Source organism: Egretta garzetta, unplaced genomic scaffold, assembly GCF_000687185.1.
Source record: "Egretta garzetta isolate BGI_Z169 unplaced genomic scaffold, ASM68718v1 scaffold1160, whole genome shotgun sequence".
In the NCBI taxonomy this organism is placed as follows: domain Eukaryota; kingdom Metazoa; phylum Chordata; class Aves; order Pelecaniformes; family Ardeidae; genus Egretta; species Egretta garzetta.
Genome location: NW_009258224.1, coordinates 58872 through 80217, shown reverse-complemented (window position 1 = coordinate 80217; position 21346 = coordinate 58872). Strand labels below are relative to the sequence as shown.

Genomic DNA, 21346 nt, shown 5'->3' with positions numbered 1-21346 from the left:
GACACAGCAGAGGCACGACTACAGTAAAGAGACTAGACTAGAAGCTGGAAGGGTGGGAGGTGGAAGTTTCCACGCTGTGCTGTGAAACGGGACCATTTCCCTCTGATCTGACACCTCCCCAGGCCAGGCGTGCCCTAGCGGAACTGGAGCGGGCTGATCCGCAGCCCGATGACATCTTTGCCGACCTCCGTCACCTGAGGAATAAAAGGGAGATGATTAATGCTGAAAAGCAACTCAACAGCCCAACCCCCTACGCAGCGCTCGGAGCCTGGACGGCTCTCGAGAACGCACGCTGCCGCTCACAGCGATGTCGGTCCCCGATGGTAGCGTTTAAACTACACCGTATTTCACGACTCCCAAACCGTTCCACCTCACAGGTGAAGTCCTCCCATGTTTGACGTGACCCACAAGCCAATGCGGTTTAGGGGGAGCAGGGGGGGAAGCTGCTGAAGGGGATTCTCAAGGGAAAGATCACCAGGAGCAGGTATCAGACGTTGAAACTCCCTTACTGTAGTGACACGGCAGATCTGCCCCCGGAATTCGGGGCAGTAGCAGGCTCCGCTGAGAGGACACTTCTCCACGGGTTTGCCACGGTAGATGGGGCGATAGGAGGCAGCGCAGATGTCAAAGGGGTTGTGCATGTCATAGTTGAGCTGGTAGGTGTCAGTGGGATTCTTCTCGCACGCTGACAAGATCTTGCGAGTCTGCAAAAAGCAAACACATTGACCAGGAGGGCAGCTAGGAAGCAGTCCCCATCGGATCTGCCACAGCAGATATTTCCGCCCATGCGCCTCACAGACGTACCTGCTGGGCCACCTCAGGCTTCGGACCCAGCTCCAGCAGCCGACGGGCAAAAGTAGCAGCCGTCTTGAAGTTTTTGAGTTTGAAAAAGAGGTTGAGAGCAGTACGCAGCACCAAGATCATGTGGACGGGCTGCAGGTTGGAGTGGGTGAAATAGGCAGCCATCTGCATTAGGGAGAAGGAGGGAAAGTAGGGTTACGATCACTACCAACCACGTGAATAACTGGGTGCCCTGAAAAGGCTGCAAGAAACCCCTCCCAGGTAATCACTGCCACTCTGCTTTAAAGGAGGAAATGGCAGAATTCAGGATTCCCCATGCCCTTTTAAACCCAAAGGCTACTTCGCCCTCCCAGCAAAGAAATTCAGAGTTTCTGTACCTCGCAGATTCGCTTCTGCTGCTCCAGGGTCTCTTTGGGCAGCTTCTTCCGCTCAATCTCCATCGAGAGCCCTACAATATACTCCCGGCAAATGGCTATCAGCTGCTGGGCCTTTCGGAGAGGGAAACAGAGTCAGGCATTCGGCCTCCTGCCCCACAGGCACGCAGCAGACGGACAGAAGAGTCTGTCTCACCTCGGCAATCTCCTGCTTGTTGTCCACCACCAGCAAGGGCACACTGAGCAAGATGGAGCGGAACTTCTCCACGGCCTCTTCAAACTTGCCAGCCGTGGTGAGCTGGTAGCAGAGCTGCAGGCGCTGGATCAGATCGTTGAGTTTCAGCCCCACGGCAGGGAGGGCATTCTTCAAGCCAGCTTCTTTCCTGCGGGCATGAAAGCGGGGCTTAGGGGTACAAAGAGGAGCACTGCAGGAACACACACACTGTCAGCTCGACCACAACTTGTCAGAAATGTTCTGATCTAGGGCCACAGTGTTTTTCTTTGCCATTAGCTTAGCACAAAAGACATCTGTGCTTCCATAATTCTACCACCCACAATGCCCAGCTCGCTCTGCATTCGTGCAGGCTGGGAAGTCTGGCTCATTTTTTCTACAGTAGCTTCCAGGCACCACTGCGAAAACACACCCGTGGTTCTCTAGATGCCTCAGACCAGCTTGGTCAGTGGCAGAGCGTTAGCGCTAGAAAACACAGCAGCCCAACTGCCTCACCTTGGGTTTAGTCTCTAAAAAAAAAAAAAAAAGCAAAAGCAGTTCTTTAACATCTTTGCATCTAACAGCAGGCAGCAGAAAAATCCCACTAAAGACAGAATGCTCCCTATTTATACCCAGCAAACAGGAAGGCTCCTCCCTTCGCAACAGAGGGAGGAGACATTTCTGGCTACAACTGTCCAGGAGTTTGGGAGGTACGGCAGAAGGAGAAGAGCACAGAGAAGGAGCTAACCCAATTGCTTACCAGTTGCGATGTGGGTAGCCATACATGGTAGGGAGACATGGCAGGGCTTGGTAGGTCGTACGGCCACGGGCATAGGTCTGCAGGAACAGCTGCTTGTAGGGTCCAAAGTTTGTTACCCCCACCTGGTCATGGAGGAGCTGAAAGAAACACATTGATCTGCTGAGTAAAAGTTGTCCAGGGCTGTACAAAGGCCACATGGATATCACTCAGACCCAAAGCACCTCTTATTTTATACCCAATGCACAAAATGATCCACGAAAGGCCACAAACCAAAGCTTCAGAATGGATCACAGACAAAAATACACGGGGACAAGGGCACAATCTTTCAGGTAGAAACTCCAGGGGAAACTTACTCTCATTGCTGTCTCAAAGGAGCCTGCCAGAACGTGGTCAACAGGAAGCTGAGAATTGTTACACCACACCTACAGGAACAGAAGTGAAACGTATTGTGTATACACACACAATCTGTCTTACTTACCCTCCTCAGCCCTAAGTCCCCTAAACAAAGTTCCCGCTGTGCTCACAGATGAACATCAACAAGGACTGAACCCGAAAAAAAGAAGCGCCAAAGTAGAAAGTTTCTGAGAAAGACAATCAAAGACTTGTGCTGCTACCTGAGCTGGACTGGTGCCCTTGGTGGGTGGCACAAAGAATCCATCCTCTGCTGCTCCTGTTGGACCAGCAGGAACATCCTGGGGGGGAACACACAGAGCAGTGACTGGTGTGGAAGTTTCCAGCACCCAGATGAAATCAGAGCTGGCCTCAGCTGTGGTGACCAAGCCCCTGAAGAAGCCCACACACAGTTCACCCCCCACCACCACCACAAGCTGTCATTGCCTTCCCAAGTAACTACAACTGGACTGCTTAAGAAGCCTCCTACCAGTTCAGGGGGAAGATCCAAATCTTCTTCGACTTCCCATCCACCTCCTTCTTCCTGTCCTTTACCTAGACCTTCCTCTCCAAAGCCCTCTCCAGCATCCACAAAGCCATCTGTATGGAGGGAGCAGGGGAGAAACAGTCAGAGCTCTTACAGAGGCACACACTTACACTTCTGCAGGAAAAACTCTTGGATTCACCCACCTTCATCCAGCTGCAACTCTGCATCTTCTCCCCAGCCTTCGGTGCCAACAGTGTCGATATCAATATCAGCAGCCAAGGCACCCCCTTTGCCTACAAAAAGGGTAGGATCCTTCATTTACTCATCTCTTGAGTGGGTCAGGAGTTAAGCAAAGAATTATGTTAGGCCAGCACCCTCCCCTCCAATTGCCAAGTCCTATCTTGTGCAAAAAGGCCAAAGATTTGAGAGATTTGCCAAGGATGCTGTAAATGCCAAGCTGGATTCCAACCTGTGCTAGTAACACCCAACAAATCTGAGGTTAACAGCAGCAGTTCAGGAGCCATGGAAACCTTCTCCATTCCACACATCCCAGCTTAACTCAACTTGCCAAGCACAAAGCAATACCTTTGCTAGCAATTGTTCCTTCAAAGAAGCCCTTGGAGACAGTCAGCAATGGCCAGTTGGTATCCAGAGGCATAACAGGAGCAGGAGGCTGCAGCAGCTTTGCATTGTGATCGATGTCTGGAATCTGAGCAGAGAGGAGCAGAAAACAGTTAAAGGCCACATAAGGAAAATCCCATTCTTTGACCTACCCGCCTCCAAGTGGCACAGACAGCCTCAAGCCTGATAAGCGGGGACTGGAATCTCTATTGAATCTCATGGTTCCTCCCTCCCAGAAGGGAGCTGCCTAGCCAGTCACACCAACACCAGCTCCCACTCTCATCTTCTTCCCAAACTCTAGAGCTCTTGTAATGAAGTAGGAAGGACGAGGCAGTTTGCTAACCGTTTCCTTCTCAGGATCAAACGTTTCCTTCAGGCTTTCAGCTTCCTCATCCAGACCATGAGTTGCAGCTGTGAGATAGGCCAGGGACTCTGAAAGGAGATATAACATGAGTGCGTGTTCTTCATTGCTTAGAGAAAGAAAACTTCTCACGCCAGCATGCATGGCCACACCATCACAAAGATCAGCAGCGTACCAAGGGGTAGAATCACACCCTTAGGGGTGTCACTGGATTTAGGACTAGAATGTGCAGGCAACGACAGACCATTTCAATATGCTCTCCAGTGGATTCAGGTCTCCTGGATGATATTTTAGCTCTCAGGGACTTTCTGCCCATCTGGTTCAGTTTCTCAGGTAAGGGATTAAGCTGATCTACCTCCAAAAATTACTGTTGATCCCAACAACCTCTCCAGCTTCTCCCTAGCCCACAGGGACATGTGTTAGTCTGATATTACTCACTTTGCCCACAGTTCTTCAGGATCCTCACTCTCTCTGCCACGTCTCCTAGATACAAGGCATTCTGGTAGTGGCCACTCATATCCTTACGGATCTCAGCTAAATCAAAAGAAAAAAAAGTCACGATAGCTTTGCTGTTCTTGGCCTCCACTGTGATGCCGCTCATTCCCTCTGGGAATGACACTCAAATCCTCTTATCTTATTCTTCTTTGCCACCACCCCAGCACTCACCTATCTTCATCATCTTCCGAAGCTTCTCCAGATTGCCAGTGATGAGGTAGAGGAAGGAGAGCCTATCAAAGTTCTTGGTGCGCTGGTAGCACATCTCCACAATCTGGTGATTTCCCTGCAGCAACGCCACTTCTCCCAGTTTTTCCCAGCAGTTCTTGTCATCCAGAGCTTTGGCTGCTTCCAGAGCAATCTAACAAGAGAATCAACGTGGTTACAAAGGCTTTGCAGAAAGCAGTTTTCTCTGCAGGCTTCTGTTGATAACACCCATGATGGAAAGCACGGGATTACAAGGATCACTGCGCTAAATCATGCCCCCAGCTGAAGGTCTGCACCTCGACTAACACTTCTTCTTCCCAGTACTCCTCCTCCTTGCAGGAAAAAGCAAGGTTTGCAAGCGATGCCCCAAAGGACATGCCCTTCTCGCAGCACCACCTCACCTCAATGTTGCCACACTCCAGTGCCAGGCTGAAACGGGTCTTCTCATCCTTGACAAAGTGCAGGGCCACCTCTGGGTAGCCCTTTTTCTGCAGGTAGGCAATGATGGACTGGCCCACGAGCTTAGCATTCCTCACCATGTGCAGCACCTGCAAAGAAAAGGGCCAGGCACTGAAGCTGTCAGCAATTTCCTTTTTCCCTGAGGTATGGATCAAGGAAGAGTACAGGGTTTCTCGTGTCTCCTCACCTCATCGTACTTTCTGTTGATCAATGCCAGCTTGAATTTGAATTCTGTGGGATCGATGGTGAGGACCCTGGGGCGGCATTCTCTGTCCAGGCAGTACACGTTGTTCCCCTTCACGCGGGTAACGTAGATAGGCAGGTCCAGGGTGCGGATAATTCCATGATCCCTATGCCAACACGCAGCATACGTGTGACACGCATGCCAACACAACCCATCTGTGTGACTACATTCCCTACCTCAAAGGAGGCTCAACACCCTGTATGTTGTGTTAGCCTGCATTATAAAAGCAAGCCCCAGTCAGATGAACAGTGCAGCCAATCCAGCCCAGCGATAAAACACCAGTGCACAGGCTACGCAACCCAACGTATTTAGCTCTAGCTATCTTTGGGTGCGTCCATGCTGCAATAAAAGAGCCATTTCACAAGCACCAGCTTTGGTGTCTGCCAAAAAAAAAAAAGCCAACCCCATGGTAGTCTGCACAAGGCCTGCCAGTTCAAGGACTCGGTGCACGACTCCCAGACTCACCCTGTGGTGACAGCGTATTTGATGTGATTGCTGGTGGTGTAGATGAAAACACCGCTTTCATCCCAGGCACCGCTCTTGACACGGATGTTTTCATGGATGTTACACAGCGACTCCAGCTTTCTGTTGCAGATCATGATGGCTGGAGAGAAAAGCCAAAAGAAGGAAGGTTAGGGAACCCTCTACTGTTAAACATCTGCCTCTGAATTATGGCTTCTCTCTCCCATAGACCCAGCAGCAGGATCTATATTGAGTGTTGGACACTAAGGAGATGATGGCAATGCCAACTAAACTGTCACCGTCTGCCTTTGTTTTATGAAAGGGATTAGCTGGGTCGTTTTGAGGAGTACAAGAAGCCCCTCTGCTTTACAACCTTACAGAAAGGTTTTGCACAAGAGACAAAAGTAGCAGGGCCCACACTGTGAGTGTCTTCAGCCACACCTTCGCTGCTAGCCATCAGAATGGCTTCTCTAGCAGGCTGTGCTAGCAGGGGCTCTGCTCCCAAGCGAGGAAGGAGCCAGCATGCACCTGGATCCAGGTGAAGCACTGCACCCCTCCGCCACTTACCATGCTTAGCCAGCAGAGCTACGTGGGACATGTCAGCAGACCAGATGACGTATTTCACCTTGGAGATCTTCACGGAGGCCAGAGTTCTGGGAAAGGAGAGCACTGACATCAAAGAGTTGAATAATACCCCTCCCCAGCAAGCTCTATGATCGAGCTCTGTATAACTACCAGTGCCCAACAGCCTGAACCCAATTTGCAGGTGCTCTGAAGCCCCTTTTTGCCATTCTGGAGCTCTAAAATAATCTAAAATGTAAAATCATGAGGCAGAACTGAGTGTCTCTGCAGTCCAGTACAGCGAAACAAACCCCTCTCCATACCTGTGCCATAACAAATGTATTTGAATGACAATTGACTTCAAAATGTAGATTTCTGGGGGGAGGCGGGGAGGGTTAGGGATCGATTTAACAGAACGAGGGAAATAAGGCATTTCCAAGCAGCATTTGCATTGTTTAATTTACTTGTAACTTTCCCAGCAATACTAGAAAGACAAAAGCCTACAAATAAGGAAACGAGGCAAGTTCTGGGACATAAGTAACCAACACACACTGTATCTATCTGCAGATAATCCAGAACCTTCTCAAGCCTACAAAGATGGCCAAAAGCACCACCTCCTTTGCCTGTTTCTTCGTGGCCAGCAACACATATACCAGCACAAACATGCTGCCAAAAGAGCATTTTGAGCAGATATAAAACCTAAGGGACAAGACACCAGGCAAGCTTAGCTTGATTGAGTTTGGGTTTTTTGATTTCTCTCCACTTTTATAGCACCCGATCCTGTAGTCACAGGATTTACAGGGGTATGGCACACATCTCCCTGTGATCAATGGCACGATGCCTGCAGCATAAATTGCACCTTGGCTATGTTTACACTCTGCTCTTCCTAACAGTTGTTCGCCGTGGTTTGGATCAGTCTGACGCAGCCTGCAGCTGAGGCTAAATTCTGGAGTGCATTAATAGCTATTACTTGTCCCCAGAGGGCATACGCCAGCAGGATTACAATATTAAAACTTCTCCCAGCAGACTGGATCTTACCGCTTCTGCTGCACGTCAAAGAGGGTGATGGAGTCTGCGTCTCTCAGTAACAGGTTCCCTGTGCCAGCGTAGAAAATCTCATCACAGTTCGGCACCTGCACCTTCTTCGTGATCTCATTCTTCAGGTTTTTGATTAGGATCTGCCGTTTGATGAGAGGAAACATAACAGCACAAGACAGTTAGGTAGATTCTACAAAGAAATCTCGGATTATTTTAACTCAGAATTTTTTTGTATAGCTGAACCTCAGTGACAAGAGGCCCAAATAAGAGCTGCAGTCTTTCTCAAAGCAGGATCAGACTTTATCCTGCAACAAAACCCAACCACAAGTTTGCCAGGGTGCAAACACAGCGTGCCCTTTCCTTTCAGCACCCCTGCTAGCTGGCTGATACAGTCTGCAAGCCCCCTCTACAATGAGCATATGAACAAAGTAAATATTAGGGAAAAGTGAGAGAGAACACAGCGTAGACAGAAAAAGGAAATGAGGAAGTCGAGAGGGAAGAACAGCAAGTGGAGAAGGGGAAGGCAGGGAGGAGTAACAGAATAGGCATGAAATAAACTTGAATTTATTAAGCCTAAAACCACCCTGAATTAAAAGGAAAAAAAAGAAAGAAAAAATACAATATCCTGTGTGAGGCAAAAAGCCAGACTTTTCTTTCCCTTCACATCAAGTAAATTCAGGCAGGGAAAACTTTCCATGAGTGTCTTTCCCCCTTCTTTCTCCTACTGCACTCCACAAGTGAGAACAAAGAGCTTTATTAGAAATCTAACCTGTATTTTTCCCATTTCCCCATTACTTCCATGCTATGAAAGCGACCTGGGTGGCTTCATGGTCCTGTTCTGGTCAGCTCTCACCCCTGAACTCACCCGCTGCAGCAGGCTTCCAGCCGCTGAGCTAAGATTTAGTGTCAAAGAAGTTAAGTAGTATTTCAACTCATTAAATTTTCACTGTACTCCATTTCTTCGCCTATGTCCGCAGCCCACTCTCTACTGACAATGCTTTGCCAGTCTGCTTGGATCTCCAATAATTCTGTTCACCCAATCTCCCCGCTTTCCATCTGCACGCTTCCAAACGACGACACACACACACACACAAACACACACCCGTTAAAACGATGACCCTATTAAGCTTGTCCCCTTACCGAATGCATGCGATCCAGGACTGCAAAGCGGTTACGAGCTACCCACACAGCTGTTAGCCCGGAGGAACGCTTCCCTTCAGGGGCTAGGGAGAGCAAAACGCAGGCAGTGAATAAAACCTCTGGCAGGCTCTTACGGCAACACATTAGTCAGTCTTGTTTGATCCCATCTTGGCTGTTGTAGCTGCTTCCTACTAATTCATGTTTAACCTGAGGCTATTCACAAGACTCATTTCCTCCCCCGATGTCCTTTCGGATCTCGGTGTGGCCAGCGCCAGCCCTTCTCTCCAGCCAAGGCACAAGACAAGCGGCTGGCTGTACCGCCAACGCCACTGCTTGGCGCTGACAGGGGCCATCCCGGGCGACAGCACCGTCTGTCAAGCTAACGAGCAGAGCCTCGCTGGCCAAACAAACTGAGCAGCGAGGGTCTCGGCTTCAATGTAAGCCCCCCTCTCTCTCCCTGCTGCAAACTGATATAACGAGCTGGAGGAGAAAGGCTGCGCTTCCCCCCCCCCCCAGCACGCAGCTGTTCTCCCAGTTTTAAAATGCGAATACAAACACAGCACCCTGCGCGTCAGACGGCACAGAAAGAACAGTGCTGCAGGATGCGCTTCAGATGGGGAGAAGGCTTTCTGCAGCAGCAGAAGGGAACAGGGAAGTGAAGCGAGGGCGCTGCTGCTGCTGTTTCAGTAAAATAACATTTTCCTTAGTTCTCAGTCCCTATTCTCGCCAGTGCTGCTGCTCAACACGAGGGGTTTGGAGACTCACGCACCGGACCAAGTGCTATTTCACCAAGCAAAGTGCCATTTGAGGCAGATCTACATCCAAACAAATGATGGTTTAAACCTGACTGCCTCACCCCTCCGCCCTCATTTACTACCCAACACAAGAGAGACTTGTCCGAATTCAATTCCCAGCTCTGCTGGGGTTTTCCGAGAGCTACTTCACCTGTATTCTGGATCTCAGCAAGTCAGCATTTTTACTGGCTGTAAGTCTTTAACACTGGCTGTAGATCATGCAGAAAATGATTGAAATATATCATAGAATCATAGAATGGTTTGGGTTGGAAGGGACCCCCAGAGGTCACCCAGCCCAACCCCCCTGCAGGAGCAGGGACACCTTGAACCACATCAGGTTGCTCACAGCCCCGGCCAACCTGGCCTGGAATGGTCCCAGGGATGGGGCCTCCACCCCCTCTCGGGGCAACCCCTGCCAGGGTTTCACCACCCTCATTGTAAAGAATTTCTTCCTTTTTTACATTTTTTATTTATTTTTTATATTACCCAAAAAGACTGTTAAAGAGCGATAAGAAAGCTTAGCTTTCCTTGTAGGTCAGGTAAATAAGTTGATGGACATGAGGACGACAACTCCAAGGTAGATGTTAAATATCTACATTATAGTCCTGGGACTACAGGGCACATAAACAGCAGCTTGTTGGAGAAGATACTTATCGATCAGTAGAATTTTATCCTGTTCTTGAAAATGCATCAGAAGTGCGTGGTTTTCACGAGGCCTAGACATTTCTTCCTCTAGAAGAACAACCCCTTTTCTCATTGAAAGGGCCACAAGCTAGGCACCCCTAGCCACGTCAGCTTTGAACGTTTCCATCAAACTCAATGTTTGAAATCTATTTGGTAACATTTAATCTGCGTAAGTTATTAAAAAAAAAAAAAAATCATAGAATCATAGTATGTTTTGGGTTGGAAGGGACCCCCAGAGGTCACCCAGCCCAACCCCCCTGCAGGAGCAGGGACACCTTGAACCACATCAGGTTGCTCACAGCCCCGGCCAACCTTGAATGTTCCCAGGGATGGGGCCTCCACCCCCACTCTGGGCAACCCGTTCTCTTTTTCTTTCTCCAAATGCACCTGCTGACAGTACTCAGGAAAAGAAATCTTCCCCGCATTAGACACCCACAAATCAATAAATCCACGAACAAATGAGCTGGATTCCAGTCTATCTCATTCATCACTCCCACTCATTTCAAAATCTTTACTGCCGTGACGACAGAGGCAGGAGGAACCAGCTGGAGTTTCAGATCCCAAATGGAATTCATAGTTAGGAGAAAGAATTATTTTTTCTTTTTCCTAAATCATGTTTTGACTTGTAAATTGCACAAAACTGATCTGGAATTCGCCGAGAGGAAGAATGACTACTGGCACCTCAGCACTGTCACTTTTACAGCCACTTTTCAGAGTATAAAACCTCTTAGAACAAAACATATCTGGTTAAAATCCATCTCTGTTGACAAGCCAGGAAGGCTGCCTGCTGTGTCGAAAGGGAAAACGGAAAGTTCCTAATAACAAAATTATAAAATATATATTTGTAGCAGTAAAAGTTTGGGATGAACATGAATTTTTCAAGTCAGTGTGGTGTGATATAGTGAGCGGGAAGCCTGCCAAATGACGTGTGCTGCAGGGGCACTGGGAAACACAGAGAAAGGGTCCAACAAGAGAGGCTTAGAGAAATGAAGCTTTTTTTTTTATATCACACACACACAGTTGGAGAGCGGAGGAGGGGACAGCTACACAGTAATAAACCCTCACAAGGATTAATGTGAAATAAGAAATGCCTACCATCCGGATTCTGGGAGTCTGCATCCTTGGGAATGGTGTATAGGTCATAAGTGCTGTTCTCTAAGTTACTGGCTCTCTGCAGAGAGGGGGAAAAACCCATTTTGAGATAGGATTTCACAGAACCGCCATTCACAGCCTCCTGGAAAGTTCTTTAGCACATTCTGCAGCAAAACTGACTTACGGTGCAGAGAAGGACAGCGTTCTCAGCTGGGTTGTATGACATGTTGAACACAGGGAACTTGGAACCGCTGAAGAAGAGTCGCAAAGAAAAGAAAAAGTTAGAGCGGACCAGGATTATTTCTACCTAAGTCACCTTCTGATAAACGCTCTTCATTTTCTGAAATAGACTGAGTACCGGAAAAGCTCAGTTTTGATGAATTTCCTGAACCAAAACCACTTGGGAACACTGTAAGAACATCAGCGTTTCATAAATGAAAGAAATGGCATTTCAATTTGAAACTTAAAACTCGTTAAAAAAAAATAAATTTATAACCATGCACAGATAAAAACGGACCTAAAAAACTTCTTGTAGGCTTTTTAAGTTCATTTGATGGAAGAGTCAGCTGAAATGGAGGTACGTGAATATGACAGAATCCTATATAGAATCACAGAATTGTTTGGGTTGGGAAAGCCCTTTCAGCTCCCCCAGCCCAACCGCTCCCCTACCCCTGCCATCCCACCCCCAAACCCTGGCCCTCAGCACCGCCTCTGCCCGGCTGTTAAATCCCCCCAGGGCTGGGGACTCGACCCCTTCCCTGGGCAGCCCCTTCCAGCGCCTGACAGTCCTTTCGGGGAAGGAATTTTTCCCAATGTCCACCCTAAACCTCCCTGGGACAACTTGAGGCCGTTTCCCCTCGTCCCATCACCCGTTACCAGGGAGAAGAGGCCGACCCCCACCTCGCTACAGCCTCCTGTCAGTATGTGTGATGTATGCTGTATGTATGATGATACAACCTATCTGTAAGCAAGAAACTAAAAAGGGATTCAGGATACTGGCAACGTCTCTTGTAACGTGACGAGCACCCATCTCCTACCTTCGCAGCTGCATGACAGCGACGTCTTTTGAGCTGTTGAAATCAAGCTGGCGGAGGAAACGGTCCTTCACATAATACAGCATGTTCCCATGCACAGCATAAGCAGGCCTCTCGCGCTCCAGTTTGAAGACAATCATGCCACCGTCGTGGCCTGAGAAAAGGCACGCGAGATTTCAAGTGTGAATTAAATCCTGTGGTTTTTCTCCTTAGGAAGATGACACTAGCAAGCCCTTCAAACCAAGGAAGGGCCAACAAAAGTCATAACCAATGACCAACCAGCCACGTTGGCTACTCTTCAGCCTGACTGAATTAAGTGATTCTGCTTCTTTCCTAAGGGCCCACCACCTTTCAGGGTTTCATAAGAAATCCAAGCTATGACACTCTTCTAGGAACACTTTGCCTCGCTGTAACGCATTTCTTTATGTGTTAAAAGCCCAGCATGGGTTCCCCTAGGATCTGTCCCATCCCTTCTTAGCCTTAAGAGCGTTTGGCTAATTAACACAGAGGCTATCTTGCTCTAGCTTCGAACTGCAGCTGATGCAATGAGGTTTGTGCTCCACTAATTAAGGATCTTCTCCCTACGATACATTTAATACAAGCATCTGCAAGTCAGTGTGTTCTGCAAAGCGTGCTAGAGAAAAGCAAATCCTAGCTGCATTTCCTATATGGAATACATTTTCTCTTCACAGCAACCTGTCGGACTCTGCATAGGAGCTTTGTTTACCTGCGGCAAAGAGGTTGAGGTTGGGATGAGCAGCCAATACCCAAAAGCGATCATGATCACGCCGAAAGGTCTGGACACCCGTGCTAAATATGTGTCAGAAGGAATAAGAAATATAAATAAAATGGAAACTTTGGTGTAAACTTCAGTGCCCAAAATGAAGATCCTAAGCTTTGCCATACAGACCACCTCTAGCATTCAGTACGAGGAGTCCACTGAGAGTTCAAAACACTGTAGTCAAAGCCTTCTGTCAAGGAATATATTCTCACTTAACTTATTTTCAGCAGCAGCATCACTAGATGGGTCAGCCCTCCTTCACTGGCTTTCAGACAATGACAAGCCTTGCTCTTAACATGTGGCTCAAAGGGACAGAAAACGTGAGAAACAGGACTTCTCACTCACGAATTATCAAACACCAGCACTGATGTTTTTTAAAATATGCTCGTGTTCAGTTTCTCTTACGTAACTGCAAGTCTTTCATACATGTAAATACTTTCATAAGAAGACCAGGGCAGATGCTTGACAAGCACTAACCGTTTTGACATATCCCAGACACGGATGCTCTTGTCTTCGGAATTGCTGAGGATTAGTTCCTGCCGCGGGTGAAAGACAGTGCACGAGACGTTGTTGTAATGCCCCCTGCAAGTGTCAACCTCCCAGGCCTTCGATTCTAAGCAGAAGTGGAAAAGAATGAGGAAAATAACGCTTCAACAGGTTAGGCTCTGCCATAAGCAGACACACAGCAAGCACTTAATTAGAAAGCAAACTGCATCAGCCACAATTCTCTGCAATTTACGTTTATGATCTCCCTCTAACGACGAGCACAGCTCACCTAAGAGAAACAGATAAGCCAGATCACGAAAGAGGTGCTAAGAATTGTATATAGTTGAGCTGGACTGAGCTGACAGAAGCACATCCATTTCTGACAGAGGGCTTCTGGCTCTTGAATCATCTCCCTTTCTTATTCCATCAATGCATATTCAAAAAACTTCAGAGTCAAGTTTTTCTACTCCTACGAGCTCCTGCCCAGCAGTGTGTGCAAATCAAAAGAAGCCAGAAGTGTTTGCTAGAGAACTGAGCTCTCCTCAAACTGCAAAAGCCGATGCTGCTTGGGATTATTTACCACTCTAGCATGCAAACATGTTTGCAAAGTGTCAATCGCCTCCAGGTTCAGCCTACAGATGTTCAAACATAAATTTCAACTCTTAACCCCCTTCTCCCTGCGGGCTCCCCCTGGAGAATCCTCTTACCGTTCATCCGCCAGATCTTCACTTGCCGATCATCAGCTCCCGACACAATAAGCGGCATCGTGGGGTGGAAGGCAGCCCAGTTCACCCCACGATCATGGCCCTACAAGCAGAAAGACAACAGTCACTTGAAGCAATGTGGTGACCGAATGGAACGAGCAAAGGAAGGGCGAAGCAACCAAGACCGCAGACCGGCTTTTCAAGACACAGCTTTCGCTATTTTTATGCACCACGCCGCTCACACCAAACGCTGACAGAGAGTAAGATTGTAGATGCCTGCAACAACAAGCTTTGCGGATACCGTTCCTCACCGGTAGAGCAAAGCTGAAGCTCAGCAGCAGAAGCACCAATTCCTAACTTTAACAAGCCATTACAGCAGGCTGTCTCTGCCATAATCCCCTCTGTTGCTTCCCGTAACACAAGGTAATAACATCTGCTATTTAACTGAGCTTTTGGCTGTACAGACAACTCTATTTTTTTTTTTTGGTTTCTGTGCAAACATCTCCAGATTTCAGATTTTAAACTCAAAAAAAGTAATGCCATAACCTACAGGAGCATATAACTCTATAGAGCTGCGTCAGGTGTTCTAACTCTTTTTTTTTTCCTCTGCTTTTTCTGAGCTTTTAAAGGGTCGGTTGTGTCACGGGGATTTCATTATACAAATCTGAAAAGGCTGTACCGCACACACACATTGACACCGTACCTCAAGAACGTGCTTCACAACCGCATCTGTTGTCCCAAACAAATCCACCCCTGTTATTCCCCTGACATCCGATTCCACAGCTCCAGGGGACAGGTTCTTCTTCCTTAGGCCTTGTGGAACAAAGAGGAAGGAGAAGCAGGGGTGGAGGAAGCAAAAATTATATTACGAAGACAACATTTCTAATTTAACAAGTCGAGTGCTCTCCTGTGCTGTTTACACACATCTTTCAGGTGGGAACTGGGAACTTAAAGAATGGGAGAGGGTGAGAAACATCCAGGACTCCCTTCTGCTTCCTCCAAAAGCGCAAGCTCAGATAAGACATATCGAAAGGAAAGCCTACAATGCAGCAAATCGTATGAAGCATCAGCCCAGTTGATGACTTTCACCCATGTCACTTCGATGGCCTCTTGGTTACGGATTTGGACAATCTGCCTTGACCCAAAATAGTTTCAGGAGCTAAAGTTATATGAACTAAAGCCTGTTCCCACTTCTGAAGAAAACTAAGTCATCCACTCAAAACAGATCTGTGTCTCCTACCCTTCATGAAAACCCAATGGAACACAGTATCACAGAATCCCAGAGTTGGAAGGGACCTCGGGAGATCACCCAGTCCCACGCCCTGCCCAAGCAGGCTCACCCAGAGCAGGGGGCACAGGACAGCGTCCAGGCGGGGGTTGAAGATCTCCAGAGAAGGAGACTCCACAGCCCCCTGGGCAGCCTGGGCCAGGGCTCGGGCACCCCCCAAGTCAAGAAGTTCTTCCTCACGTTCAACTGGAACCTCTTCTGCTTCAGGTTGTGCCCATGGCCCCTTGTCCTGGCACTGGGCACCACTGAGAAGAGTCTGGCTGTGTCCTCGTGACCCCCACCCTTGAGATATTTGTAGGTGGTGATGAGATCCCCTCTCAGCCTTCTCTTCTCCAGGCTGAACAAGCCCAGCTCCCTCAGCCTTTCCTCACAGGGGAGATGCTCCAGTCCCCCCCATCAGCTTTGTTGCCCTCCCCTGGACTCTCTCTAGGGAAAGTGAGAATTGGAAAAAGCCTCTCCTCCAGCAGTGCACAGGGAAAAGACCATACTGAAACAAAATTTAGAAAATAGGCTTTTCCATTTAAAAGTACTTGGCCCACAGTTGCTATCGTGAAATTTATCAAGGATAAGAAAAAAACGTCTAGGATAAAAGCAGAATTGGTATGGATGCCAATAGGGAAGTGTAAGGAGAAAACAAACAATACTGAAGACAAAAATTATTATTTTCTTGTTGCAGTTTTGATTCCCAGCCTCCTCACGGATTAACAGCTCAACATCTCAACAACCTCTCTGGCAAAGCCAGTCCAATGAAACCAACATATTAAGCAGCGTCTCACAGCAAAGCACAAATACTCAGCGCACTGAGCAAGGTGCACGTACAGATGGTCCGGGTAATGGCGAAGGATTTGATGGCTGAGTAGATACTTCTACAAAATTGACACAAAGTACCCCAGAAAGGAGGAATAAAACATACATAATCCAAGAAAGGAGTGAAGGAACACAGGACTTCTGGAAGAGAAAATACTTGAGCCTTTGACGAGCCAGTGAAACGGGACTGGGATACAAGTGGAAAATTTCTGGAGTAACTGCACAAATCAAGAGGAAAGGCAGGACACTCACAGAACACACCAGCCTCCTGTGTTGCTCTGGGGAGGGAGCAGGGATGGAAAAGGGACTTGTAGCAGAAAGGCAGATATTAGGCATTCTGAGGACAGCTGGTAAAAAAAACAACCTGAAAAGGAGACTCAGCTCAACATGCACACGAGCACTCAGGAGAACAGGTATTAAAATAACCAGAGTAAAGGGGCAACGTGCTAACCGTGCCTGACAAGTTGCAAGTTAGGAGAGAAGGAAGAAGACAAATGGTCCTTCGCAAATTCTTTTGCTTTATTCTCTTCTTCAGTGGAAACTAAAGAGGGCTTCTGGGTACAGACTCTGTTGTTGCTTGGCTCAGGAACCTCAGGTTCCTCAGGTAATCCATTCGCATTCAGTGGGCAGTTAGAGGAGCACAGTGGAGGCTGAAGTTGTACCATCAACATACATCCACCGCAGGTGCTCAAGGAGAGGCAGTCTAGGTCTACAGATGCTATGAGGGGACTCAGCTCAGGCCCTCCCAGTCCCAGGGCTTCCCAACATTGCCAGCCCAAACCCTCAGGTGATCCTCACCCAAGCTGGTCACCCAGATGGACTAAATAGAGCCCTGAGAGATGGCAGAAGTTTCGCACCAAGCATCAGACATCGACATTTGCCAACCATGAGGAAGGTTAAAGAGGAGTTGGTGTGTGATGTTAGAGCATGCACAAAAGCACTCTGATCAGGGCAAGACAACTAACACCCGCCTCGGGGGTTAATACAAGAGACAGAGACAAACAGAAGATGACTTTGTAGTTTCTGCAGGTTAATATCAGCGTCATGAGCAAAGACTTCATTCCACAGCACAGGTGAAGTATACAACACGAACGTTCGTGCGTTTTAATATATATAAACAAGCTTATCCTGACTGCATTCCCACAGTCTCTCTCAGGAGATGAGGAGGAAACAGACCCTTAAACCTTGAGAACACTTGTTTTACGTTGAAAATCCTTTACCAGAAAGTTTCAAACCAAGGAGCACTAACTACATGGGAATTGCAGTTCACATTCCGGTGCCCAGCCTGGGTCATGCTCCTCATCCCTCGCACTCTCTGCTGAGGCTGCCGACAGAGCTGACAGATTTGGGAGGAGGATTTTGGAATGCGACTTTAAACTGAGGGCATCAAAGAACCAGCCCTCATAATCCCAAAACCTGCGGAAAAAAAATTCCTACTCATGTCAGCAGAAGGTGCAAGTTAACAGCAGCACTCAGAAACAGAGTTAAAGCTCAACACCAAATGATGCTCTCTCTGACTAGGATTGTGTGCACAACAGACATCAGACAAAATGGGGCAATAACCCTTCCCAGGAGACTGCTAGAGCCAGAACAGAAGCCTGCTGAGGACATAAGTCATTTGGGGAAAAAATTGGGGAGCAGAACTGGATTTTGAATCCGTTTCTCATCTCTCTGTAGGATTTTCCACACACTAGTATTCTCACAGTGTCGCGTCTGACTGGAGCGACAGCTGAGTCAATAATTCAGCATGTCTCTAAAACCTCATCATCACATATCAGCTGAGGAAAAAAAGGGCCTGTACCATCTCCAAACCAATTTGGCAGCTGGAACTCTGCTGAGAGAGAGTGTTTGTGGGAGAATGCAGCGGCAAAGCTTACTGGCAGAATAGCTGTTAAACTCCCCATGCTGGCAGTACAGAGAGGGGGACAGGTTTTAAATAACCAGGATATCCTGTCCCCAGCCCCTACTGTTGACACAGCTGGCCATGTCTGAGCGTGTGCTACAAATAACGCAGCGTGCCCAACCAAAACTGCAATGGCGAGAGCGGCAGGTCGGATGAAGTCTGTCTCTAGACCAGTTTATGTTGTAACACCACCAGGACTGCCCCCCCCTGCCTCCCACCTCTCCCTTATCTCCATCGAATGCTTTATTTCTAGCTTTTCATTTAGGGATCATATTTCATTCCATTAAGTCACCCCCTGGCCTAGGTATAATTAAGAAAAAACTAAGATATCAGCAAAGTACTTTGGAGTTTTGATTTGCAACTCCTGCTCTGATCTTTAGGCCACACTCCCGTTTACGAAATTGAATCCATTTTATGAAATGGGCTGAAAAGTTGAAAGAATTAGGAAAATGGATCCATTTTATGAAATGGGCTGAATAAGTTGAAAGAATTCCTAATAATATTTTCTTCCTGTTACCACCCACAACTAAGCTACCAAAAAAACCCCACCCCAAAACCTCCAAACTCTACACTTTTTGCAATCCAGAGGCCTTTTTATCTTTCTCTCGGAACGAATGAGTTATTGTTGCCTCCAAGAGTTTTTCAAGGGGATAAGGTGATCCAGAAATTTCTAAAATCCTCCTCCAAGCCCGGCACGCCTGCAAAGCTGATCAGTTGACAGCACCACATCCCTTCTGACAGTGATACTCACTGCCTGTATCGTCTAGAAAATCAGACTGGTTGCAGAATCTCTGCCTTTAGAGGTTTTTCAGCTGCCCAAAGCTACAGCTCATCTCACCTACTGTCACAGAAGACTTGCTTCAAGCAAAAGGGTGGACTAAATGACGCCCAGAGATCCCCTGCAGCCAACATCCTACAACTTCATGGAAACTGAGGGGAAGAGGTCCCTGTCAACAGAGAACTTTCTGCCTGAGGCTCCTGCAGTCACCAGGCTACTCTTCCCGCTCGCGGATCCAAACCACTCTTCCCTGCCTCACTTGGCTTTCAGCAATTGCAGTTTTGAAGTGGGCTTTGCCACTGGGTACCCCCTTGATTTGGGCAGCTCACCAGAAATATCCCAAACGCGCACAGTCTGATCCAAGCTGGCTGACACTACCAGGTCCTCAGAGGGGTGAAACTGGGCACACATCACATAGTGGTTGTGTCCTGTCAGCACACTACAACAAAAAGGACAGAAAATACCATTTAAACATCAGATATATTAAGACACGTTCCAATTTGCAGCAACATCAACAAGCTCAGTCTCAGGAAGGATGATGAGGAATATAGGATTGCTAAATGCTGCTCTTCAAGATTTAGCATGACTGAACACCGAGTGCATCTGTTCTTGCAGAGAGCCTTCAAGGGCCGGCTTTCCAACATCAGTGCTTCAGCAACTGACGCGTTGTTATTTTAATCTGCAAAAATTTTCAACCAAACAACTTGTGAATTAATGAATACAAGTCTAGCAGCATCGGAATAAATAAGCAAAAAATGACGGAAATATTAATAACCGATCAGTTTGTCAGTTCTATTCCTTCAACTGAGCACAGCTTCTGCTTGAAAACAACAGGTGAAGACAGCTCACCCCCAAACCATGCCGTTATTTTTTTTTTTAAAGCAACCATTGATTTTACCAAACACAAGTTCTGGACTGCCAGTTCCAAACCCGAATGGTCTGGTCATCAGAAGCACTCAAGATCCAGGGATATTCCTGAAAAGACAAAGCAGTCTGTGTATGAAGTAATCACACCCCAGACATTCCTTTCCCACCTGATATTTTCCAACTGTCCCCAGGAATGACCCCTTTTAAATCTCATTTAAGATCTTGGAGGCAGAATTTATGCCTCTTACACCTCTACAGAAGGCCACCACATCTGGAGCACCCTCATACCAGCAAGTCCAGCACAATTTCTTTAGCAAAGATTCCCATCCTGGGAAACAAAAGAGATTCCTTTTCACACACAAAGGGAGCAGGCACCCGTCACTGGGGTAAGCGCAAGAGGAGCTTACGTGGTGGAAGAAGGTAGTGCGAATATAATCCAAGTGCCCGAGCAGAGTGAAGAGACAACGGCGCAATTTGTAATTCCAGACCTGCACAACACAGAAGCAGAACAGTGACAGCACGTGCCCCCGCCTGCTGAATTTTTTTTTAGGTGCATTCTCACATTTCCATCCACCTACAAGCCCCTCTCTTCTATTTTAAAACACGTTGCTAATGCAAGCAACAAAGAGACTTCAACTCGCTGCAGTTAACTCTGCAACAACCGCAATTCCCAAACGCTATTTCCCACCCGCCCACGCTCTTTCTCATCTTTTAACCGGTTTCTTCACACATTCCCTTCCCTTGATGATGCCTTTTAGAGAACGAGTGGTAAAGGGCTAAGATTTTACCTTTATTTTGTAGTCATCACCTCCAGAAACAAAGAGAGGCTGCTGTTTGTGGAAATCAATACCTCGAACGGGTCCTACAAATAGGAAGAGGAGGTTGGACACAGCAAGATGCCCAATGGCCGGGGCAGTCCCTTGTCCTACTTAAAGACTACAACTTGCATTCCTCCTCACTCCTCTTGCTATTGATAAATTAAAAGCCTCAAAGCAACACTAGAAAGTCAGGTAACTGTCCGAGACCCCATTACCAAACCCGTTCCTTTCCATCAAGACACCCGCAGCAACCCATCACAAAACATCCAGGCCCTTCAGATCTGTATTTACAGCTTCATTTCCATACCAGAACCAAAACCGCTACCCCGCTCTGTGGATGCACAAGCCATGCTCACCCTGGCCACAAAGAAACCCAGGCTAAAATAGAGAGGAGCTGAAGTCAAACAGGCAGAAGCCTCAGCATCACTTCAGCAGAGCCTCCCTTCCTCCCCTCGCACCCCAGTCTTCCTCCACAAGCAGGGCCCAACCCCCCCCAGCCCACTGACCGTCGTGCTCGTCGAATTTGTCGATAAGGGTGCACATCCGATAATCCCACAGCTGGATGACGCCATTGTGCAGGCTGGTGAGGATCCACGGCCGCTTGGGGTGAAAGCTGAGCCCTGCCGAGGCACAGGGACGTGACCGCGAGGCCTCCGCGCACTTGGGAGCCCAGAGGCCCGGAGCAGCCCCGGGGGAGCC

The 21346-nt window shown here is 47.9% G+C and overlaps 1 protein-coding gene across 1 annotated transcript; it reads right to left on the bottom strand.

Moving 5' to 3' along the window:
- Positions 1–6: 6 nt before the first annotated feature.
- COPA (COPI coat complex subunit alpha) lies at positions 7–21313 on the bottom strand (the record flags this gene model as incomplete). Its single annotated transcript, XM_009636704.2, has 32 exons — positions 7–194; positions 510–704; positions 805–966; positions 1179–1289; positions 1372–1558; positions 2147–2283; positions 2500–2568; positions 2761–2838; positions 3027–3136; positions 3227–3316; positions 3609–3732; positions 3988–4076; positions 4444–4539; positions 4672–4861; positions 5109–5255; positions 5354–5516; positions 5876–6014; positions 6440–6525; positions 7472–7611; positions 8612–8694; positions 11185–11260; positions 11366–11432; positions 12219–12369; positions 12943–13025; positions 13474–13609; positions 14190–14289; positions 14890–14999; positions 19292–19401; positions 19861–19937; positions 20237–20317; positions 20618–20691; positions 21154–21313. Coding segments are annotated over 32 exons (3681 nt in total), but the record flags the coding sequence as incomplete, so codon positions are not given.
- Positions 21314–21346: the final 33 nt, after the last annotated feature.